Genomic DNA, 25,494 nt, shown 5'->3' on the forward strand with positions numbered 1-25,494 from the left:
TCTGGCTTCGTTATATAAATCTCTCAACTCTCCACAGATCAGCCTCCACACACAGCGATATCTCCACTCAGGTTCCTGATCCCTTACATAAAAACAGAGGTGAGAAAAAAAACAGATTAAACTTAAATTTGTCTAATTCTAGAGATTGTAGCCAGCGTGAAGGATTTTACCAGCACTCACACTGGGTCACTTGAAAAACACTTCTCTGTCAACTTCAGCATGAGAAGCTTTTGAAAATGAGGCTGGTTGTGAGACTAATGCCAATACGCAGAAGTGATTTTTCAAAAGGTATAAAAAGAGTTCTGTGGTTCTCACAGAGGTGTATTCATAAGCATTCACAGTTTTATACAACAGGTGCAAAACTGTCTAGAGTTTTTTTGAACTACATGAAAAGGTATGGTGTAAACAAATTAAGTTCATTACTGCCTAGAATTGAGCTTTGATCACTGACCAGAAAATGCTACAGAAGTTCACCGAACATAAATGGACATTTAGTGGTGAGCCTGGATAAACCACAAAACCATGTCTTTCTGATACACCCAAAGGAAACCTAATTTGTACATGTTGCTGTTTCACTGTTAACATGAACAAAACATGGTGATAACAACATAAAAACAAGTGGCAAGTCTCCCATTAATTATGATAAATAAATGCTCCTTGTAGGTATGACACATTACACCAGGCTTATACGGGCATCACTACAGTCCCTGGTTCAAATCCAGGCTGTATCACATCCCACTGTGATTGGGAGTCCCATAGGGCGGCGCACAATTGTCCCAGCGTTGTCTGGGTTTGGCCATCATTGTAAATAAGAATTTGTTCTTAACTGACTTGCCTAGTTAAATAAAGTTAAATAAAATATGGTTTTCCATTCAATTAGCAATTTCCAGCGGTTTTTACTCAGACTGAATGTTTCAGGGCTGACAAACGTGAAAAGGGGGAAAATAATATTGTAAAGTCAATTCATTGTCAAGTCAATTCCAATATGTCATGCATCTGTTATTCTTTGCTGACATCATCGACGGCTCGAGTCGTGATTGGCTGTCGTGCCGCGAAATCTGGCGAGGTGGGTGGCGTTCCAGCGTCTCGCGCACTATATGTAATTTGTGACTCGCGCTCGGAGACCCAGTGACAGGCAATACCGGAGAGTACAGTTGGACATACCCACTGAAGCAGACAAGAGCTCAACTCCGGACAGACTTTGAATAACTATTCGGCGACATAACTTTTTTGTTGTAAAGTAAAGACAGCGAGGGAGATTTTACGCACTAAAAATGCAGTCCCTCTGTCACCAACTGCTCAGCTTGCTGTTCGTTTTCAGCAGCCTTCAGATTTATCAACTCACAGAGGCTTGCTCGTGTGCTCTGTCGCACCCGCAAGATGCGTACTGCAACTCTGACATAGGTAAGTCGTATGGTTTGTGGCCACATGTCTGTTATGCCAACTAAAATATTTTCTCTATTGAAATGTATGTTTGCAGTGGTTTTGTGATATTCTGCATACATGGACTATATTTGAATAAGAAACTTAGTATAATGCAACTTTGTGGGACCTACAGTAATGGGTAAATCTCTGCCAAACAAAGTTATGCATAAAATGGAACCATCACCTAAACCTAAACGCCCATTTAAAAACAGACTGTCAGAAAATTCCAGTTTGCAAGTATCAGATGGCTCGTAGGCTAACGGTTTACTACAACAGCACGCTTTCTGAGTAGTCTAAATAAATGCGTCATCTCTCAAATTAGTGAGTCAAGAGAGGCAGCGTTACTTTATTTCCCCTTGCTCCGATGAGAGGGAAGAGTTAAATGGGAACGGTATCCATGGAAACAGGTCCCACTGATCATGTCTTTCAGAGCTAAATGACCACTTGCTGAGCAATAAACCAAAACAGAACAGGCAGACAGTAGCCAGCCAAGGGGTTTTACTGCTGACTGAATATTGCACCCATGTGTGGAGATTACCAATGGCAGATTTGAAGTGGAGACTAGCTACTGTTCTTGGATGCTCTTCTGTTCAGTTGAGCTTTCCATAAGATGTAAGAGCCAAGACTTAGCTAGGAGTGTTAAGCAAGTGCTATTGCAATCAACTTGTTAATTCTACAGTCCCATTGGTATAGCATTGCCCTTCAAGTGTTTGTGCTCTTCTATGAAAGGGGGCTGATTCATTCCATTCACGCATTTGATATTGGTATAATAAGTATTGGTTATTGACTTAGGTGCACTGGTATTTTCTGTGTTGATACCAGGTATATTTTCTTTTGGGGCTGGTCCTCGGACCCACTTGTAGCAGAGATTTCTTTGGCCTCCTGCTCTGAGGGTGGCTTTGTAAAGCTTGTTGTACCTACCACTGGGTCATGCATGCACAGGCTATGCCAGAATAACATTAACTCAGCTGTTGTTATCGAGGAATGCCAGTCCAACCTGAGCAGTGTTATTGGATAACACTTGTTAAGACCAGGTGGGGCCTGGCGCTCCGTTGTTGCTGCAGGAGACTCATTCCTGAAAAGGAGTAAGGGATTATTTGATAAGCCTGAGCAATAATTAGTGTTGTGGGGGTCTAAAGCAGGAGGGAGAAGGTAGAGTTAAAGAGAGGAGTCCACTGCTATATATACGGTCTTAGGACAACTGTGTGCAGCTCTCTTGTATTGTGGAACAGAACTGCTGGCATCAGGCAGAGTGTGGGTTTGACCAGTCATCCACCACACACAAACACACCTTTGTCAGACACAGCCATCAAACGTTAGTTAGGGTAGCAAAGAGTGGTCCAATGCCTCGGGCGGAGGAGAAGTGGACATCAGAGCTGTTCCATGGGCGGAGTCTTCCAACTATGATGTCATGTTTTTTTCTGCAGTGATCCCTAGTCCAGCCAGTGAACTATAACTGAAGCCTAATGAGGACAAGGGGAGAGAAAGCGATGTGTACTTTTCACCATATGGCAACAGTTTTAAAATAATACCCACACACACACACACACACACACACACACACACACACACACACACACACACACGTGGCAGGTTGACCATTCATGTCAAACACCAACATATTTATGCAAACATTTCCTCAGCAATCGATGAGCATCGCCTCTTATTTAATTATAATTATTGTGGCTTATGCTAGTTAGTGACCTGGTTCCATTGTGTTGAAGATGGTATTACAAATGTTAGTGTCACCCTGTCATGTCCCCTAAATTGGCTCATCTCATTGGCAAGAAGTGGAGCCTAGTGGGCCAGAATCTAGGGCTGGCTTTAATGGCTGCAAGTGTTCCAAATTCCATTTCCAAGGTCTTGGTTCAGCCAGAAGTGCGCCACGAATGCCTGTAGCGTGCACAGAACTAGGGATGCCTCTTCCCTCTCATTGCAAGGGACATTTGTCACAGTAGTCCCGATAAAACATAACACTGTAAACATGCCATAATGCCAAAGCCAGGATCACATTTCATCATGTAGATGACAACTGTAGAGCTATTTTTCACAAGTGGGACAATTGGCCATGGAAAAAGCTTGAGATAATTCTATGGGAGTAACATGCACACTTACATTTATTTAACCTTATACCCATCTTCTGCTCATTGAGCAATAATGAAGGCTATTGCATTCAGTTAGACAGTAAATGAAGATAGTGTTGGACTTCTGTTAGGATAGAGCTTTAGTGCAGTTATCATGAACATGTAAGCTTATGACTATTGCATAATTATTATGCAACTGATGACATCTTTAGGCAAGATTTCACATGTAAAATTCCAATAACTCTTGTGTTGTAAGCCAACTGGAAATGGAGTTTGGCATGAACATTATGTTTTTGGATAGTGAAGGATAACAGTTATCTCCTGGCAACACCTAGAGTTAAGATGGATATTCTGATTTGTGTCCCCTGGGCATGTCCAAACAAACATGTGGTGCGGTCTTGTCCAAAAAAGCACAAGTCCATTTTCTGGGACCAAATGCACTTCCAAAAGCGTCATATGGCCTTGCATCAATGGGGTTTGATGAATGTTTTAAGAAAATGTCACCTTTGATAAACCTTAGTTTCAAAATACCCCTAAAACATACCGTATGCAGATCTATACCTACAAAATATTCCTTATGACAGATATGAGTTATAAAATGTGCATTTATACTAATCTTTTTTTATCCTCATCTTTCACCCCCATTTCATATGAATATTACTTTCAACAAAGGCTGTTTATTTCATCAACAACCCATTTTTCCTGACTAAAACTATGATAATGAGACGAGATGCCCTGGGAGGAAAAAACAAACTATTACAAATTACTTTTAATTTTAGTTGACAAATGTGATGAATTCCCTGTGACATTTAATTTGACATGGAGCAAATTTTCATCAGTTTTGTTCAATTCCAAGCATGCATGCAGAATATTTCATGCTATCCTCTCATTGGCAGAATTCACATATTTCAGTTGCGCAGTCTGATTGAGCTCTCCCACACAGCTCCAGGCAATCACTTCAGTCACTCGTCAATCTTCTGAACTGATGCGAATCCTAGACACTTGATTTGTAACTAACTTCAACTAGAAGGTCTGATTGGTGCTGCATAGATCCTTGTCCTTCTGGAAGGTTCTCCCATCTCTACAAAGGAACTCTGTAGCTCTGTCAGAGTGACCATCAGGTTCTTTGTAACCTCCCTGACCAATGCCCTTCTCCCCCGATTGCTCAGTTTGGCCAGGAGGCCATCTCTTGGTGGTTCCAAACTTCTTCAATTTAAGAATGGAGGCTAATGTGTTCTTGGGAACCTTCAATGCCTTCCCCAGATCTGTGCCTTGATACAATCCTGTCTCGGAGCTCTATGGACAATTCCATCGACCTCATTGCTTGATTTTTTTACTCTGACATGCACTGTCAACTGTGGGATTTTACATTGACAGGTGTGTGCCTTTCCAAATCATGTCCAGTGAATTGAATTTACCACAGTTGGACTCCAATCAAGTTGTAGAAACATCTCATGGCTGATCAATGGAAACAGTCTCATATCAAAGGTTCTGAATACTGGGGTATTGTGTGTAGATTGATTAAATAAATAAAAATCCTACATTTTAGAATAAGGCTGTAACGTAACAAAATGTGGAAAAGGTCAAGGGTCTGAGTACTTTCCGAATCCATTGTAAAGTTTGTATGTGAGAACTATTTAGATTTAAACTTTCAGTTTTTCTGAACTCACTTCAGTCGCATTAAAGGGAAGCTTGCACTACCTGGTGCAGGCACATGCACAGATCAAATACACCACTGGAACGCCGATTAAGCTGTTTACATGTCCTTATCATTCAAAATATTGCTCAGAAAACCAGGTGTTTTAATCAGTGTATGCCTACTTCAATTATGGCCTCATGCTGATTAAGACAAGGTGTTTACATGACTAATGCCACACTCAGCCTTTTACTATAATCAGTTTAAAATCAAATTAGTGTGAATGTAAACATACTCAATGTTTACTCTTTTATGTAGGCTATTTTTTTTTCTCTGACATCAGAAGCTCCATCTTCCCATGCGTGCTGTTATTCATTCATCTCTGTTGCCGCTCTCGCACAGTGGTCTGTAAAGGCGAGTTGCGATTGCTTCCCCCCCATGGTAAAAACAAATGCTATTCGTTGAATATTAGGAGTACAGTAATACATCTGGCATTTTTTTTAAAGCTCAAATTCTCCCCTTAAACCACTTATTTATCCCCTTTACGGTTGTGATGGGTAGAAAATCAGAGCTGTAAATTGTTTCACCTGTAGCCAAGGCTTTATTGCCTATATGGTTAATTATGTTCGGCATTGGATACAATCTACCACAATATCAACGTTGCCATCTAAGGTATACCAGGGGATAGAGGCCTAGTTGGCCAAGGCTGAATGTGCACATGATGGAAGTTAGGTAGCTTAAATATTCATTATTTAATAGAGAGAAAAAAAATGCACTGACCTAACTAGACTAAAATTGTCCTGAATTGTAAATCGACTGATAACTAACGAAGGACGAAATGACAAATGTGATTAAGACTTAAAAAGGTATTAAGGACTAAAGCTAAATCTAAAATAGCCCAAGGGTTTTTGGCAGCTAACTTATTTGAGGACTATGGTCAAACGGCTATGGTTAAAACACAGTGAATATCTAGATGTGGATTAAAACACAAATGATGACCTTAAGCTCCCCTCAGGTGTAACGCTGAGTGAGGAGAGGGACTCATTTCCACTATCAACTTCAAAAGGTGACACTGTAGAACATCAATCATCCCAATTTTAAGAGCCAGAGTTGAGTTCAAAGCCTCCCGTTGTTTCGTAGGCCCTGCTCCATAATAACTAGCAGCACCAGCTCTAATAGATGTATCAGATAGACGTTCTGAATTGAGGAAAATTAGGGTACAACAAAGTGGAAAAAACATGTCAAATACCAACTCCAAATAACCCGAGGGTGACTTTGCAATCAACGTAAGGAGTTGAATTAGGTCAGCTGATATACGTTCTCGCAATGAACCCTTCCTTGCATTTCTAGACAACAGTCAACCATTTCCTGACAATGCTTTTCTTGCTGCATACGGACAGAGACAGAGATTACTTTTGGTGCACAGCAGACCTACTGGGCTAAAACAGCCCATTCACATTGCAACAGGGGGAAGGCTGTTTTTCTAAAGCTTTTCATGCAGCAGATTAGCGTTTCGGTCGGCCCTAGCTACACTTTGGCCCTGGTGTTTAATATCCCAAGGAGCTGAGGTGTCAGGAGCAGACCTTTACAATCTCGTACCATGCACCGATTCAATATAGAAGATTACTGCTGTGGGTAAGTGTGACTTGGCCTGGGATAATAACCTTGGAGAAACATGTACAGTAGTTTAGCCTGGTGTAAGCTAGTTCTCAGAGTGGTGAGGAGGGAGGTCCTCAAGTTACCCTGTCCTTTCTCTTGGGAGACCCGGCGAAGGAAGCAATGAGCTACAGTTACTATAGGTTGCAATAATGCAAAAACCAATCTTATTCTCTACTATGCTCTTCCCAACTGGCAGAGGGCATAGATGGTCCCATATTATGATGAACATTACGTCACTTGGGATCAGCTCGGTGCATTCAAAGCAGCTTCATTCCATAAGGCCAGTGTTCCTTCCTGTTAAAACAGGTCAAGAGGTGCAAGATTCCCTGAATGTTTGACATGTACACCCTGTTAGACAGGCATAGAGCGTTTAAGACATCCCTTTTCTACAGACCGCTTAACTTTAAATAAAATCACCAGTGTAGTCAATGACTGCTTCTGAAATAGTACCCTGTTCCCCATATAGTGCATATCTTTTTAAAATCAGACCTACACACGTTGGTTAAGTTGCCTCCATCTCGTCGGTGGACTGGTGCAGACATGACTTTTCTATTCAGGTCAAGTGTAATCCCACTACGGGTGTGGTCAGCTCGAAAAAGAGGAAGAGCACTTGAGAGTGGTTTCTTTTTTGAGTGGAGCACTCAGTGAGTGTGTCATACTAAGTAGCATCGTTTCCCCCCCCACACACTCAGATCATGTTCAGAATCAGTCTCGCTCTCCCTCGCTTATCACCACACACACACTTCACAACTTTGGTTATACACAACCACATTATTTCCCTCGATTCTTCCCCTCTTCATATGACCATCTATTTCAACCTGGTCATGGTGACTTTTCCCTCATCGCGCAATCTGTTTGCTGCAATCACAATTTAGCCTGAGGTGCCTCACAAGATTCACAGGCAAAATGGAAAGCAGGAGGAGGCTTAAACTGCTTGATTGAATTACATTCCCACTCGTGTTGCAATTAGCATTTGAATGCATAGTTTAGTAATCCCATGCGTCGGGGAAGAGATACTGTGCTAAATTAATTCAATTACTTTCTGTCATACCCCAGTTACTTCTCCTTATTAAGAAAAATCCATTTACTTTCCACTGGGAATGTATGTCAAATCCACTGCAAAACATTAATATGCATGCGGCAGAAACAGGAGAATAGCACTCGCCTGTAATTGCTATGTGTGTGTTGCAGCACACACAGAGGGAGGACAGGGGGCACACACTCTAGAGCTGCAAGAGACGTCTAGCTGCAGTGCCGTTTACAGCTAAACAAACCAGTACTGATCAGGTGGATATCTTGTGCAGTGCTTGGGCTTAGAATTAGATTACATAAACACTCACAATTTGGTCATTTCTGACACTGGGGACCAGACCTAGCCTGAAGAGGCATATTGAAAGAACTCTGTGGTCAGGAGTAAATATAGCTAGCATTCTGAGATCTACTCAGGGCCCTTCCCATGGAGGTCAAAAGGGTCGCTGTAGGGAATAACATAAATCCTCGGTCTCACCAGCAGCTGCGGCCTATCACACATTCCACCAGGCAAGGACTTCAGCACCACCCAATTAGTGGTTGCCCGCCCAGTGGCGAGCGTATCCCGCCTCAAAGTGCGTTTGGTGTTACAGTTGGACTCTTGTTCAGCGATATGACCTATGACTCCTACACCTAATAACAGTTGAAGGCTCAACGCAAAGCTCTTTGGAGTTGGAGTCTTATCGTTTTGGGTGGGGAAAGCAGTCTTTGCAATGGAGTTTAGGTTTTAAGGGGAAGGCAGGTTTTTGGCAACTGGCTTCTGAAAACAGTTTGAGGGATCAGAGTAGCATAATGTTTCATATAACACAATCCACAGTAATAGTGCCTTTGCTCCATACAATTACATCAGTGAAAGTACCATCCATTTGACTCTGCATAGCAGAGACTGGTTCGGTAACAATGCTTTGAGGCTCATAATATGCGAGTTGATAGATTAATAGAGCAGATGTCCTTGGGTACATTGGCTCAAAAAAAGTCACCAAGAACACAAGGAGAATAGATAACCCGAATAGGTCAAACATAATCGATGCCTTTTCTACATGGATGTAGAAGCTATCACATTGGATGGCTGATGCTCTAGTCATTCTAAACTGGCAGGTGAAAATGTGAGCTCCATTGAAGGTGTTGATGTCACCTCACCGGCATCTTCTAGGATACTTTTCTATTCATAAACCACCACGATTACTGCTTGTCCTTTAGACTCCCTTTGTGTCTGGGACTTAAGTACATACTATGACGCTATAAGAGATGTTACAGTACATCCCTTCACTCTATCTAGAGTAGTGAGACACGCTTCCCTTTTCTCCCCCCTCACAGCCTCGAGAATGTGAACCTCAAAGGAATGTAGAAAGAACATTCCGGAGAGGAAAGATAAACATCCCCACCATTAGTTATGTCTGTGGCTGTCAGGCTGCGGGGAGCAGGTGAACTTGACTCAAGTCGACTGCGCCTGCATGTGGACTACCCTTTCACTACCCATTCTCCCCCGGGGGGCCCCAGAGCGCTGATACAAGTACTCTGGGGAGGACCCGATTCACTAGCCTAAATGAGGCCTCGCTCGTAAGCCGATTTCCCACTCACAATGGACCCCACTTACTTTAAAAGGAGCGAAAGCAAACAAGGTGATTCCACAGCCAAACTGTGTCCCCTAGCCGCTGTTTACATGAGGGTGAGCAGCACTGATAAGATCTTTTTCCACCCTGTGCTGAATGTAAAGAAAGGAGGTTGTATAAAACAGTGGAGACGCATGGTTTTACGATACAAGGATAAGGCAGAAGGGAGGTAGTAGTAAAGCTGTGGCCACATTTTCACTGTCCTGAAGAACTGCTTTGGCCTCAGTCAAATTCAAATGCTAGACCCTAGCCTTCCGTTTGGACTTGTTTGCCAAGCAGAAGCAATCCATAAAAATAAATTAATAGATTATAAACTGAGCCAAACCCTTCCAAAGTCTTCCATGGGTCTCTCTTCTAGGGGCTGGGTTTTAAATAGGCTTTGGAAAAGCAATGAGCAGCCCAATGCATTCTAGGGTCCTAATCGGGAGGTACTTCAAGCTAAAGCATCTGTAAGGGTGATATGTTGAACATATTGGACTTACTACTCTATTTAGGCTCCTCTTTTTGATGCTCACACAAACATCAGCCTGGCTCCAGGTGTCAGGGACAAGACTTGCTCCGATGTGACCTAATATGTTGGATTTGGCAGCTAGAGGATTTCCAATCTCTGTCCATTGCAAAATTGACTAATTCTGTTCTTCTGTCTACAGTGATCCGTGCCAAAGTGGTGGGCAAGAAGTTACTGAAGGACGGGCCTTTTGGCACCATGCGTTACACGGTCAAACAGATGAAGGTAAGCCGTCGTTGCATCATTCAGCCCGAGTTGTTCATAATCTGGCCCATACCTTGAAGAGCATAACCACACAAGGCTATAAGAATCACTAACAAGTTCATAGGCTTTGAAACTAGGAGACCAGTTTTAACACTGTAGGCCTACTAAAATGATAAGTGTATGACTAGGCAACTGCAGCAGTATCACTTAAGTTATAGTGCAATCCCTAATTCTTATAACCAAAACATGAGTTCACAGATGCTGTGAAATGGCCAAGCTTTTCCATTAAGTGCCACAGGAGTATGTTACAGAGGATTAGACATTGTTTTCAACATCACCTTTAAAGCTTGGCCCTGTGGCAAGAAGGTTTGGCTAATCCAAGTTAAGTGTGTTTGAATATTTGTTTGGCCAAAGGAATCCAACGTAGTCGTAATGGCCTAAAGACAATCGCCTCAGCAAATAAATCATGAAGAGTGGGCTTTGTTGCCCCTAGAAACATTTTCCCAGAAATCCCCCGTTTTAGGTCCCAATGGCTCGCCTCTTTCACGGCTTGTCCTGTTATTTCCAAGAATAGCAGTGTCTAAACAGGGATTTCCTGTTGTTCCCAGACAAATAAATCACGACGGACCAAACACAACAAATCCCAGGGCAAACATTTACTTTGTCCGGCAGCGTTTGTGTTCCCCGCACCTGAACTCAATGGGTGGACCCACGGTTCAACCCCAAAGTCACGTCTTCATTATGTCCTGTAATTATGTTCATTTTCATGTGGTTAAATGATAGCATCAGTGGCCTCTTCCTCTACTACACTGAAATATTGGAAGCAATATCATACTGCGCTTGTTTATTGTTGTGGAATCCTGACAACTTCGAGAACTCAATAAATCCAGTTGCGTCAGAAGCAAGAACAAGTGCCAGAGGAGTGCTCTTCATTCCAGATTATAATCGTTATGACATACTGTTTGTCATGGTCTGTTTTGCAGATGTACAAAGGATTCAACAAAATGCAGCACGTTCAGCACATCTACACAGATGCATCTGAGAGTTTGTGTGGAGTCAAGTTCGACATCAACAAGTACCAGTATCTGATCACAGGTGAGTCAATATGCCACCATACAGTACCACTGATCTGTACTTGGCGGGCTGCACAGTTGTCATGGTGGTGCCAGAAACAATGTCTTTCCATTAAGAGCTATTAATAAGCAATAAAAAACAGCCTCGCGAGCTGCCTCAGGACCACATTACCAAAAACAAATTAGCGAGGCAAGCAAGCACATCAGTGGAGTTGATGCCAGCTTCTTCTCCCAGGCCTATTTCCCTAACTCCCTCTCTGCAGCACGTCCCACAACAATGGCAGCGTTGCTAACAGCAGCCCCAGTTTTTTGTTTTGTTTAAATGCAACCCCCTCCTCCCTGAAGACTTCTTGACTGCTCTGACAAACTTTCCCACTATATATAACCTCGCGTCTGTGAGAGACGATAGAGGCGGGGGACTTATTTTTTGAAGCATTTCCTTCTCCTTCGGGGCGTAAACAGCAGAACTTTCTCTCCTCTCTTATAATGAACAGTTCTAGCGAGAAGGTCTGGCATTTCCAGTGCAGGAAGGCATTTATCAAGTTAAACTTCAATTCATTAGTTGTATGTACAGGTACATCAACGAAATGCTACCTTGCATGAATGCACAGTTGAAGTCGGAAGTTTACATACACTTAGGTTGCCTCATTAAAACCCGTTTTTCAACCACTCTACAAATGTATTGTTAACCAACTATAGGTTTGGCAAGTTGGTTAGGACATCTACTGTGTGCATGACAAGTAATTCTTCCAACAATTGTTTAGACAGATTATTTCACTTATAATTCTAGTGGGTCAGAAGTATACATACACTAAGTTGTCTGTGCCTTTAAATAGCTTGGAAAATTCCAGAAAAAGGTGTTCTGCTTTAGAAGCTAATTGACATTGTTTGAGTCAATTGGTGTACCTGTGGATGTATTTCAAGGCCTATCTTCAAACTCAGTGCCTCTTTGCTTGACATCATGGGAAAATCAAAAGAAATCAGTAAAGACCTCAGAAAAAGTCTGGTTCATCCTTGGGAGAAATTTCCAAACGCCTGAAGGTACCAAGTTCATCTGTACAAACAATAGTACGCAAGTATAAACTGCACGCAGCCTTCATACCGAAGGAGACGTGTTCTGTCTCCTAGAGATGAACGTACTTTGATGCGAAGTGTGCAAATCAATCCCAGAACAGCAGCAAAGGACCTTGAAGATGCTGGAGGAAACAGTTACAAAAGTATCTATATCCACAGTAAAACGAGTCCTATATCGATAACCTGAAAGGTCGCTCAGCAAGGAAGAAGCCACTGCTCCAAAACCTCTAAAAAAGCCAGACTACGGTTTGCAACTACACATGGGGACAAAGATCATACTTTTTGGAGAAATGTCCTCTGGTCTGATGAAACAAAAATATAACTGTTTGGCCATAATGACTATCATTATGTTTGGAAGAAAAAGGGGGAGGCATGCAAGCTGAAGAACACCATCCCAACCGTGAAGCACGGGGGTGGCAGCATCATATTGTGGGGGTGCTTTGCTGCAGGAGGGACTGGTGCAGTTCACAAAATAGATGGCATCACGAGAACAAAATATTAGTTGGTTAGATTGAAGCAACATCTCAAGACAGTCAGGAAGTTAAATCTTGGTCACAAATGGATCTTTACAAATAGACAATGACCCCAAGCATACTTTCAAAGTTGTGGCAACATGGCTAAAGGACAACAATGTCAAGGTATTGGAGTGGCCACCACAAAGCCCTGACCTCAATTCTATAGAAAATCTGTTGGCAGAACTGAAAAGGCGTGTGCGAGCAAGGAGGCCTACAAACCCGACTCAGTTACACCAGCTCTGTCAGGAGGAATGGGCCACAATTTATTGTGGTAAGCTCGTGGAAGGCTACCCAAAACGTTTGACTCAAGTTAAACAATTTAAAAGGCAATGCTACCAAATACTAATTGTGTATGTAAACTTCTGACCCACTGGGAATGTGATGAAAGAAACAAAAGCTGAAATAATTCATTCTCTCTACTATTGTTCTGACATTTCACATTCTTAAAATAAAGTGGTGATCCTAACTGACCTAAGACAGGGAATATTTACTAGGATTAAATGTCAGTAATTGTTAAAAACGGAGTTTAAATGTATGTGGCTAAGCTGTAAGTAAACTTCCGACTTCAATTGTGTGTGTGTGGAGTATGTCAGTGTGGGTGTGTGCTAAGGTGTGGAGAGTCAGCGCAAGTGGTCAGTCCAATTCAAGTGTTTGGCAGTCCGATGGCTTGTAGATAGAAACTGTCTCTGAGCCTATGAGTTGCTATGAAGTTGGAGAGCAGTTTAGTGAGACCTAAGGCCGCCATACTGTTCAGCTGTGTGTTGAATGTTTCCATCACTACGTCCCAAACCTGTAAACATGCCCTACGAAGCCAATGAAACATGAGGAAGGAAATCACCCCGGCAACACAAGTATGTTTATTGTGGCTGGGTGATGACATCACAGTCATCCAGGCCAGGCAGCAGCTCTAGCTCTGGTTTGGGGAGTGAGCCTGTAATTGGGTCTTGGGTCATACTGTATCAGGACTCAATTACAGCCATGTTAAATACGTCAAGGCCTAATAGATTAGCTCCACGGGTTGAGCTTTGATCAACCCAGAGTGAGAGCATGGCCACCTGATTAGCTTTGAAGAGGGATGCCGCACTAGCCTGTTCCCAGATCTGCTTATGCTGTCTTACCAACAATTTAGGAACAGGCTAATGCCACTCTCACCATTGTCTAATAACTTTGCCATAGACGCCAATAATCCATATGGAAGACGTTCTAAGAGTTGTGTGTTTGCCAGCTTTCAGCTCAGTGTGTGATGACAACAGGACAGTATAGCACTGGCAATGGATAGATACGCTGTTACAAACAACCATGCTGTTTGAGTGCTAGCTGGCGGGCTACAGTGTAGGGTGAACCTACCTAACCTAAAAATAGAAGCCTAATAGAAACATAAAAATAGAAGTTAGAAAACCTTTTAGGAATTCTGAAATAGGGGTGTTGGTTTAATATGGGACCTACTGTACAAGATGGTCTTACCATAGTTCAAACGCTTTGGACCACTTGCTTGACTGGTGTATTTATGCTAGGCGAGGTATGGCAATTATACAATTAGCCAAAAATAGGCTAAGAATGACATCTGACTCTTTGGACATCTGACTCTCTCCCATGGCATTTGGGAATATGACATGAATTGTTTTTCAGTCTGTTTTCATGGGGAAACAAACAAACCATTGTAATGAATGTTTTCTAAGTCATGAAAAAAAAAAATTCACGAATGATGTCATGCATAACAAAAGCTGATCTGTAACCAACCCTCTCTCCCCCTCAGGCCGCGTGTTTGACGGCAAGGTCTACACCGGGCTGTGTAATTTCAACCAGCCATGGGAGCGCCTCTCGCTGGCCCAGAAGAAGGGCATCAACCACCGCTACCAGCTGGGCTGCAACTGCAGGGTGAGTGGCAACAACTGCGCTCTCAGGGAGAATATGGATGAAGTGGCTCCCGGGGAGAATATGGATAAGATGGATATGTATAAGGAAGCTAAAGCAACCCAACAGCAGCAGAGCCAGGATGGAGGAGTAGGAGCCAAAAAGAGGGGCAGAGGCAGGCAGAACACCCTGCTTACTGCAAAGCATACCATCCTGCTCTGAGCATCTCGGTTCCTCCATCTAGAAGACATCTTACCACAGAAAATGACAAGGCACTTCATAATCTCCATATGTTATTAGATATCGGAAATTGGTTGTGTTCATTTTATGACCATAATAATTGCTTTAGTGGCCTTGCATATATTGGGTCAAATAGATTATGCTGATAAAACTGCAACCAATTATGAAATCATTGCCAAACCATTTAAAATGTTTCCCTCTATCCTTAAGTGTAGTACAATACAATAATGACTATCAAAATATATACCAAATCATTTCTGATTGTAGGGACATACTTTTAAATTCCTGACAGTGGCTGACTGATATAATGTAAGCTTTTAGCTGTCCCCTTTCCATTTTGGCATCAGAACGGATAATACACATCCATGAATGGAAGTGAAGAGAGAAGGAAAGACCAGGAGAGAAAAGAGATTTATAATCATCTTTGAGTTATTACATTTAACTACACCGGAATCACTTTCCCTGTTATTCCAAAGCCTGAATTCCGCACTGGGACGGATCCCCTTTATGTGGAACCTGCTCCTGTGCAGCTCCAATCCAGGCTCATAAATATCCTACTGTACTGCATGGCTCCAGACACACCATCTGGTCTGCCCATCACCGACTACTCCCGTCACCAGCAATAAGTGCATTGCCAGACAGGAGACCGGAGTAGCTACACAGTCCAAATGCCGGCTAACACCTTTCAAACTGCTCACACCTAAACTGCAAAAAGGGTTGTAATGTTAAGACACGTTAGACGTACAGTGAGTCTGAGGCCAACGCAGAACAGTGGAGGGGAATGTATGACCGTGACCAAACATGGCAAGTCAGCATCAGAAACAAACTTGGACAGAACTCGCCATGGTAGAAGCGTTTTTCTATTAGTTTATTGCCCATTTCAGTTCAACCGTAATCTTTAAAAATCGGGGGAAAAAACAAAAACACTTGTGTAGCAGCATCCTATAGCTAGAACACAACACCTCATTGTGTGAACCCCTATGAATCAGCATGCTTACTGTCTGAGAAGACAAGTCAGACACAGGCAGTGCAGACAGCCATCTGTGGTTTTATATCAAGTGCAAGAATCTCCTAGAGTGCGAACGTCACACTTCACCGACGCTCCCGCCAAAATCATTAAAACCAGTTTGTCATCCTTTGCATTCTTCAACAAAAGATGATTTACAGCTAAGGAATGCAGGAAGCATGTGAAAATACACTGCAGTGCATAAATAAACCATTGGCGTCAGTAAATGATTAAAAAGCCAACTGTCCATAACAGCCCTATGAACACCAGAACCAGATAAACTTCACAGAAAATGCTTGCACCATAAAGAATGCGTTCAGCCTCACCCATATTCCTCAAGCTCTCTGCTGTAGATCCCTCTGACTCATTCATTACAGTACACACAGCCTTTACTGAAACACCTCTTTGGATTTCTCTAAAACAGAGTATTGTCAGTTTCAAATTTTTCGCCTTTAAAGACATTTGGCAGGCTATACGGTGCACTCGGAAAGTATTCAGACCCCTTGACATTTTCCACGTTTTGTTATCTTAGAGGCTTATTTTAAAATGGATTACATGGTTTCCTCCCCCTTCATCAATCTACACACAATACTTGTCCTATCAAAGTTGCACAGAAATAGGTTGGGTAAGATAGTCAGGACTTGCAGAAAAATCATGGGGCAGCAACAGCAAGAACTCATCTCTCTACCTGGGCAGAGCCCTCCATAAGGCAAATAAAATTGCGGTTGACTCTTCCCATCCACTCCACCCTGAATTCCAGCTCCTTCCCTCTGGCCGCAGGTACAGACTAAGGTTAAAAAATAAAAATAGGGCCAAGTACTCTTATTCCGAATGCAATTCTGCAACTTAACATGTTGGACTAATTGCACTTTGACTATGAAACTGCACATACCCTGCCTATTTGTTTGTAAATATCCTTTGCTATTTATTTTACATTTTTGGCACACCTATACTTGGGGAGTTTCTCCCATTCTCTGCAGATCCTCTCAAGCGCTGTCAGGTTGGATGGAGAGTGTCACTGCACAGCTATTTTCAGGTCTCTCCAGAGATGGTCAATTGGGTTCAAGTCCAGGCTCTGGCTGGGCCACTCAAGGACATTGAGATTTGTCCCGAAGTCACTCCCATGTTGTCTTGGCTGTGTGCTTAGGTTTGATGTCCTGTCGGAAGGTGAACCTTCGTCCCCAGTCTGAGCGCTCTGGAGCAGGTTTTGATCTCTCTGTACCTTGCTCCATTCATCTTTCCCTCAATCCTGACTTCTCCCAGTCCCTGCTGCTGAAAAACATCCCCACAGCATGATGCTGCCACCACCATGCTTCACCGTAGGGATGGTGCCAGGTTTCCTCCAGACGTGACGCTTGGTACTCAGGCCAAAGTTTAATCTTGTTTTCAACACACCAGAGAATCTTGTTTCTCATAGTCAGAGTCCTTTAGGTTCCTTTTGGCAAACTCCAAGCGGGCTTTCATGTGCCTTTTACTGAGGAGTCGCTTTGATCTGGCCACTCTACTATAAAGGCCTAATTGGTGGAGTGCTGCAGAGATGCTCGTCTTTCTGGAAGATTCTCCCATCTCCACAGAGGAACGCTGGACCTCCGTCAGTGACCAATCAGGTTCTTGGTCACCTCCATGACCAATGCCCGATTTGCTCAGTTTGGCCGGCGGCCAGCTCTAAGAGGTTCCAAACATCTTTAAGAATAATGGAGACCACTATGTTCTTGGGGACCTTCAATGCTTCAATGTATTTTTAAAATCTATTTTAGATTAAGGCTGTAATGTGGAAAAAGTCCATTGGTCTAAATACTTTCCGAATGCACTATGTGAGAAGGAAATGAGAAGTTTAAAGGATGTTGACGGAATTGCAGTGCAATACAGATTTCTGCCCCTTTGGTTCTCTCCTCCATTCGCTTTGGGAAAACTACAAACTAAGTAGGGGACTTTCATTTCAGAGGCTAGCAATTAAATGAATATTTGAACTCCACTGGCTTATGTACAGGAAAGTATATTTGAATTGTAACCATTAATTTTCATTCATCCTGTAGAGCAAGGGTGGGAAATTCCAGTCAGAGGGCCTGATTGGTGTCAAACTTGTTCTCCATCCCTAGCAAACACAGCTGAATAATCAAATTGCATTCTAAACTGAAGATCATGATTAGGTGATTAATGGATTCAGGTGTGTTAGCTGGGGCAAAACTGTGAAACCAATCAGGCCCTCGGACAGGAATTGCCCACCCCTGCTATAGAGCAAGGAGTATAAAATGCATTAGTTTCTAAATTGTAATATAATCAATTACAAACTACAAAAATAACTTTACTCACTCACCCTTTGCTGAATCGACTCAATTATCTGGAGGGATTTATACTTAAATCACTTTTTCTCCTAATCAATATCTTATTCTCCACAAATGAAGTATTGTGTACAAGATTATGCATTTGCTTCACCTTTTCCTGAAATGCTAATTCTGTCTTGGCCTTGTTCATTTACTGCTGAATGTAGACTCACTGTGCTTTGAATTGGTCAATATTTAAAAACAATTCACAGAAAATGAAACATATCCTAAAATCTGTCACATAATCTAAATCAGAATTTTTGTTAATCAAAAAGGATACAATTGAACTTCATTCAAGACAAACTGTAAAACACAGTGAGCCTTCACCAGTATGCTGTAGCATTACTCGATAAAATGTTCCTGCTTTAAGGCTACATCTGTAGTTTCGCTTCTTCCCTCTGTAGATTAAGCCCTGCCACTACCTGCCCTGCTTTGTGACCTCAAAGAACGAGTGCCTGTGGACGGACATGCTGTCCCACTTCGGCTACCCCGGCTACCAGTCCCGGCACTACGCCTGTATCCAGCAGAAAGAGGGCTACTGCAGCTGGTACCGGGGGATGGCCGGCCGTGACAAAACCACCATCAACTCCACCGACCCCTGAGTGTAAACCACAACCAAGCCCCAAACCATAGCAACTGAGTTTCTTCTCATTCTCACTCTTCTACACCTTTCCCAAACTCCACAACTCCCCTCGTCAACAAGAGTATTACAGAACTCTTAAAACGTACAGTACTGGCCCTGAGCGACCACTCCCATGCCCTCTGACGAAATATACTACTAAAATAAATCAGTGCCTGGCTGTCTCATAGAAGTAGCACTTCTGATGTAAACAATACCTTTTTTGTTTCATGCTGTACATTTCAGTTTCTCCCACCTTCCTTTTCCTACATTTCGCGAGCTATCAATGAGCAGAAATGAGACTTCCTTCAGAATGCAATAACAATGGCCCTCTAAAAAGCAATACCCTTTTCAAACCATCCTAAGGCTTATATGGGTGGGATGGCATTTCAGCGCTGCAGTTTCAAGCAATCCATAATGGTTAAATGATCATAATATTAAAGTGTGGCGTGCAAACAGTATCAACAAAGCTCCTGCAACAATGTTATTCTCAACGCAAGTTATGCACAGTAACCAGACACATTGTCACTAGTACAAGGATAATGCCAACACGAGGTATGACCTCAGAAAAGCACTCTTCCTCCAGTCACACAATAGATATTTAACAATGATTTTGAAATCACACGAAAGTGTATATGTTCACAGTTTATACTGTCAACATGTCTATTTATATGAATGATGTAATCTTTGCCACCCTGACTGCTTGCACTGTAAAAGTTTATTCTTGGTTGTATTAAATTGCATTTACATTTTAGTCATTTAGCAGATCACACTATATGAATGCGTTGCTGATATTGGACAATGAGTTGAGCATAGCTATATTGGTCTCTAACCACAACTAAGAATGACCCTTACAGCTCAAGCACAGGGAATTCTTAAATCCTTCGCAGAGACATGAATGCAAGTTATTTAATTTTTTTGTTGCTGTATATGATAAGTTACAAAATAATGAACAGTTGACTCGACCGAAACCTCTGTAGTAGATGTATTTATCGGTGTTTGTCAAATCAGACAGTATCCATGCAAATACTACAAACATCCTACTACAATAGCAAATATAGATATACATCTTTGTATCTGGCCAAAACTGTATTTACCATCAATACCCTGTTTGGCTATCATAAAGGACCAGAATCCCAAATTGTGTTTGTAAAGCATGGACTTAATGTTAGTTCTGTGTTAGATCCGCCTTCAGCAGATTTTGAATGATGGTACTTTTGTCCAATCACAGTTCTCCTTCTGGTTCTCACGAGGTAAGGAACTTTTCACTGCATCAGAGTTTAAAGCAGATGTTTCAGACAAAGTGTTTTCAAAAATGTATACTCCATTTTTGTAAGTATTTTAACCATTTCAGATGAAACTGATGAATATAACACTATTGTCACTAAACTCTTCTACTTTGAGTTTTCCAGTTCAGTATCTTCAGTCCATTCCGTCAGAAACAGAGATGCCTCAGCAGGAGTTAGAAGTCTTTGCCCAGTCTCGCAGCTATGCCCACTTTTCCATTATGTTCAGAAAAGGCCATGCCAAGTTGGTGTTGAACAGAATAACAGCCCTGACATGCCAGGTTTAGAAGGAAATCCACTAAAATATAGTCAGTCAATTTATTATACATGTAATCTATTATAATGTGAGGAACTCAAATTAAATCTAAATCTTTCCTCCTCCACAAGGCACTTCTTACATGAAATGCAATTAAGGCACTATATTTACAGAAAGTCAGCGTTCTTTATATCATTCAACAATGTAGAACAGAAAATTATATCAAAACAATGCCGAATTCGACATTTGCGACCATTTCAAAAGGAGAGGAGGTACATCAGTCTCATCAGGTTTCCCCACTGCTGAGCTTCTGTTGACACCTCCTCCAGGCCTTAGCTGAGCTTGAAACGCAATCCAGAGGCAGATCCTCAGTAGTCTGATAGTGGTCCTATGCCACAGCAATATCACGAAAGCCTCAACGTTCCACATCAGCAGCACTGTTTTTGTTCACCTCAGACAGTTAAAAGTAGAACTGGTTTAGCATTGAGAGAATAATGGGCTCAATGAGTGTAGCCCGATAGTCCCGGACGATGTAGATCCATCCACTCCATCCTTTAGTAAGAATTACTGGGAAGGTTCCCTCTATGTTCAGCCTTCATTGACACACTTCTCTGGTTGTCAGTCTAGAGTTGTTTCCCTCTACCAAATCTCCCTCAACTGGTTTTGCAAGGTTCACTCTCTTTGGCCTTGGCATCTCTGCATCTGTATTTTTTTTGTGATTCATGTTTGTGTAAATATACTGTCTGCTTAACCCAGAAACACTTGGTCAAGTCGATCCAGAGAGCATGAAAAAGGAAGCTGGCAAAAGGCTGTGTACCATGTGTGTGTATACACTGATTCCTAAAAAAGGGGGGTGAGCGAACGTTTCCTTGTAGGGGTTGCAGAAACCTTTGACTTCATTTCTGTGTTTTATATTTTTATAATAAAAAGATTTAATGAAAAATGGACTATGAGTTTGCATCGATTCTTGTGCTGTCGATTTCTTGAACTGAAAGTAGCACACTAGGTCATGATTCAAGCTCAGTATTTTATCACAGTCACAAGGCAAATTTGGACCTGACCTTTTATAGCAATATCTTTGATATCATAAAACAAATCTGTCTCGTCAGGAGCTACACTACGTAATGGAATTACACAATTGTTCCAACTTGCACATTCAACTTTGCATCCGTTAGATTACACCAGTAAATAGTTAACACATTAAATATTGCTTTATAAATACCATAATAAATTGTTGATAACGTGGTAGCAAGCGCCAACAAGGCTCTCACTAAGACACTAATCAATCCCACCTGTTTGGCATTGGCCTAGAAAATATGTTAATAAAAAAATTGCCCAGCTGCTACACTTGATAGTTTGGAGCAACCTTAAGCCTACTGAACTGCCACTGTCTCTCTAAGATCTATGGGGTTTAGTGTTGTGATGCCCATAGTGTTGCACTGAGACATAACAAAATCATTGTTACGACTACTATGAGGACAACATTCTTTACGTGGTCTGTGTTTTCGCTGCTTTGAAGTACCATAAACTCAACTGACGGGGATTGGAAGCTACAACCAGAGAATATGAAGTTGGGCATTATGCAAACAGGAGTTGTTTGCCAGAACTCTGGCTGAGACATTCAGCGTGAATGTTTACACTTGACGCCAAAGGAAATATTTTGCCTCCCTCGCTTTTTCTACCCCAAATTAGACAAGTGTCACAAGGGCAATATCAAGATTACCTGAAAAACATACAGAGTTCATACATTCCCAGAGTGCTGTGTCAATATGAAGATGGTAATGCAGTAAAGAGGAACACACATTAGAAACAGTGTGTCAGGAAGGCGCTCACCATCTGTGTGTGGTTGGGGTAGAAGGTCTGTTCGTTCAGTGGGAACTTCTCTGGGCCCAGGGAGTGGTAGAGCTTAATCATGTGGGAAAACTGCAAGCAGAAACAAAACACGAGACGCCAAGCTATAGTAGTTACTGTATATAGAAGGCAGGATAGAAAGTGTCTTAGACTACATCTGTAGTTATCTGGAATTTATAGCACCAAAGAAAACACAATCATTGGACATTTGCACTGATTTCAGTCCTAGATTTTTAAAAAAATGTTTTTTTAAAATTAAACTGACACCTTGAAAGCTGAATGCAGCCCTATCCATTAAAAAGCTTTTTAGGTAGAAACTTTGACCTCAAACATTCAGAAATTGAGATTCAAAAAAAAAAAGGTAAGTTCCGGAATGTTTTGTCTACTACCACCAACATGTTTTGTCTGGGTTTTAAAGACTAGCCATGGTACAAATGTACCATGGCCCGGCTCCAGCGCACCTTGCCAGGTAACCTATGTCCTGTTAAAACAGGGTGAATAATAACATGTATTACTGGAGGACCCTGGTCAGAGACAGGCGTTATGGCTCCTTTTAATAGCCCAAATAAATCAGACTGCGGCTGCCGCTAAGGGCTTCTTCTTTATGGTTAAGATGTAGGGGGTGATGGAGGGAGGAAAGGAGGTAAGTAGGCAGGTTATGGATCACGCACCACCCAGGGTTTGCTGCAGAAGTTGTAGATGGAGAGCAGGGAGTTGATGCTGGCGACTCCCCCGTACTGAAGGCCAATCACCAGGCTCCTGAAGTCTTCACCCGGGGTCATGCTGTAGGCATGCTGGCGAATCAGGACAAAGTCTGGCTTGAAGGATCTGGAGAAAGACAAAACAAAGTGGGACACGAGATAACGGAAACCAAAAACATTCTTCGTTCCTGATGTCAAGGTAAAGTACAAGGGCACATTCTACCATCCTTTCACATAATCTGCTTCGCCAATTAACAAAACATTGATACAAACAGGAAGAATGCATTAATGTCAGCTAACATCTGTCCCACTGGGCACACGCTGGTTGAATCAAATTTTTCCACGTCATTTCAATGAAATTACATTGAACCTCCTTGGAATTGACGCCCAGTGGCGTGTGCCTGTGACTGCTGATGACACTTCATTACACTGTAAAGACAGCCAACCTGTTGTCAGTAGGGCATTTTAGAGACCTGGATAATGATACAAAGTTAGCTTTAGTATATACAGTAAATGACCAAGATTGGTGCATGCGTACTGTTCTTCATTACGGACTTCGTCACTCAAGTTCCAGACCTTAAGCAGTCGAACTATAACGACAGTAGCCATCTTAGAGCATTTCCAAAGTCCAACACAGCAGCTGTAACTGCTCAGAGCCCAGACCGATAGTATCTGTCACCGCATTAACGCGTTAAGATTACATGCAGCTCACTATTTACAAGTTGGAAAAAAGCTCCATTATTCAAAGGCCGTAGGAGGAGTGCAACAAAGGAACGCTGGTCAGAGAAGCTAATCTTCTTGACCATCTAGCCAATTAACGCAGCCTAATCCCTCTCATTACAAACTGTTCTGGGAACAGGGCCAAATAACCCATCAGGGACCAGAGAGGATTGTATCACATCTGGCTATGATTAAGATAAAGAGGGAGAAAATTCTTTAAGGCAGGTATACAGGGATGTTTTTTTTTTTTCTTCCCCAAAAGGCAAATTCAGCTTAGATTCAGGTAGGTGGGCTATCTTGGATGGATCTGTGCTGGCTGAGCTGAGGGATGTAAATTAAGTTCTGTCAGATGGCTGTCAACTGTTAGGAATGCTCGATTATTGTAATTTACAGTTTGGTGAATGGTACCATTTTGATGTATCCGTCTGAAGTCATTGCTTCGACTTGATAAGCTGTTGAAAGTTATTTCCAGTGGACTTTAGCTGTTCTCAATGAATCAATGTCTAGAAAGCTCTGGCAAAAGTACTTGGTGTTGATTGAGTTGAGATTGCTATATTTACATTTTTGTCATTTAGCAGACGCTCGTATCCAGAGCGACTCACAGGAATGCGTGCATACATTTTCGTACTGGTCCCCCGTGGGAATCGAAACCCACAACCCTGGTGTTGCAAGCGTCATGCTTTACCAACTGGGCTCACACACACGGAGCCATGGAAGTGTTGCTTATGTAAGACAGACAACTTGAGACAACTCAGGACTCAGCGGATCAGTGAGAGCTGTCGTGGTCACGGCGACACGAAGACTACAGCTGCTCTCTTTAAAATGTTGTGCTCACTGCTCAGCCAAGGTGGCACTGGACCAAGTGCTCACTGCACACTGCTCAGCCACAGTAGTGGCACTGAACCAAGGGCCGATCTATTTCTGCATCTTTATTAAGGGACAGACTGATACAAACCTTGTGCATACCATGCCCACATCACATGCACTGGTATCTGATGCACCAAGTTTGTCCTTTTAATATAACTTCACTTTCACTTACAATACTGGGATGCGGTAGGTAGATTGGATGGGCTATTTACAGCTGCAGTGATTGGTTAGCTGCTCAATTAGCTGATGTTTAAAGTTAGTGAGGGAAATACAAGTCTCCAGCTTAAGCGATTTTTGCAATTTGTTCCAGTCACTGGCAGCAGAGAACTGGAAGCCAAAGCTATTGTTGGCTTTGGTGATGACCAGTGAGATATACCTGCTGGAGCACGTGCTCCATGACCAGTGGCTGCTGTTATCATGACCAGTGAGGTGAGAAGGTGGAGGTTAGTTGAGCTTTACCTCGCATAAACTTAGATGACCTGGAGCCAGTGGGTCTGGCGATGAGTATGTAGCGAGGGCCAGCCGACTAGAGTATACAGGTCGCAGTGGTATAAGGGGCTTTGGTGACAAAACGGATGGCACTGTGATAGACGGCTAATAGCGGCTTATGTGAGCAGCCAAAGGCTTATACTGCATGTACCGATCTGTGCAACCTATTTACTGCTCATCATTAGCATAGAAGTGCAGGTTGTGATCATGCGATTGTTTTTAGCCAGGCTACAGCGAATAGCAGCATTGCCCTATAAAGCTACAGCATTAACACACTTATTCTAGTCATTAACTTTGTTATCAGTCCTTCTGCCCGAGTAATGCTCCCTGCGGGTTGTGAATCACATCAAAGCTGTGTATTAAATGTATTTTGTGCTTTACGATCCCAAATCGCTCAGGCCCAATGGTGATCACTTCATGGCCAATATGCTAATGCACCCTTTAAATTGTTCATCAGTGTT

The 25,494-nt window shown here is 42.4% G+C and overlaps 2 protein-coding genes across 2 annotated transcripts in view; one reads left to right on the top strand and one right to left on the bottom strand.

Moving 5' to 3' along the window:
- LOC124013805 (synapsin-3-like) overlaps nt 1-25,494 on the bottom strand; it is a 124,076-nt gene that overhangs the window by 47,035 nt on the left and 51,547 nt on the right. The window contains exons 5-6 of the mRNA XM_046328342.1: nt 22,928-23,084; nt 22,239-22,328 (exon numbers count right to left, since the gene is read on the bottom strand). Of these exons, the coding sequence (XP_046184298.1) occupies nt 22,239-22,328; nt 22,928-23,084 (247 nt within the window). The remainder of the gene's footprint in view (nt 1-22,238; nt 22,329-22,927; nt 23,085-25,494) is intronic.
- Nucleotides 1,117-21,352, top strand: LOC124013806 (metalloproteinase inhibitor 3-like). The gene is made up of 5 exons (XM_046328343.1): nt 1,117-1,404; nt 10,097-10,179; nt 11,142-11,253; nt 14,577-14,698; nt 18,649-21,352. The coding sequence occupies exons 1-5, from the start codon at nt 1,275-1,277 to the stop codon at nt 18,844-18,846; spliced, it is 645 nt and encodes a 214-aa protein (XP_046184299.1). The 5' UTR covers nt 1,117-1,274; the 3' UTR covers nt 18,847-21,352.

Source organism: Oncorhynchus gorbuscha, linkage group LG25 (assembly GCF_021184085.1).
Source record: "Oncorhynchus gorbuscha isolate QuinsamMale2020 ecotype Even-year linkage group LG25, OgorEven_v1.0, whole genome shotgun sequence".
Taxonomy (NCBI): domain Eukaryota; kingdom Metazoa; phylum Chordata; class Actinopteri; order Salmoniformes; family Salmonidae; genus Oncorhynchus; species Oncorhynchus gorbuscha.

Excerpts from the sequence above, each read along its gene's own strand:
- LOC124013806 (XM_046328343.1), top strand. The coding sequence starts at position 1,275 with ATGCAGTCCCTCTGTCACCAACTGCTCAGCTTGCTGTTCGTTTTCAGC. Across the intron at positions 10,180-11,141 it reads ACACGGTCAAACAGATGAAG|ATGTACAAAGGATTCAACAA; the intron begins GTAAGCCGTCGT and ends TCTGTTTTGCAG. Across the intron at positions 11,254-14,576 it reads GTACCAGTATCTGATCACAG|GCCGCGTGTTTGACGGCAAG; the intron begins GTGAGTCAATAT and ends TCTCCCCCTCAG.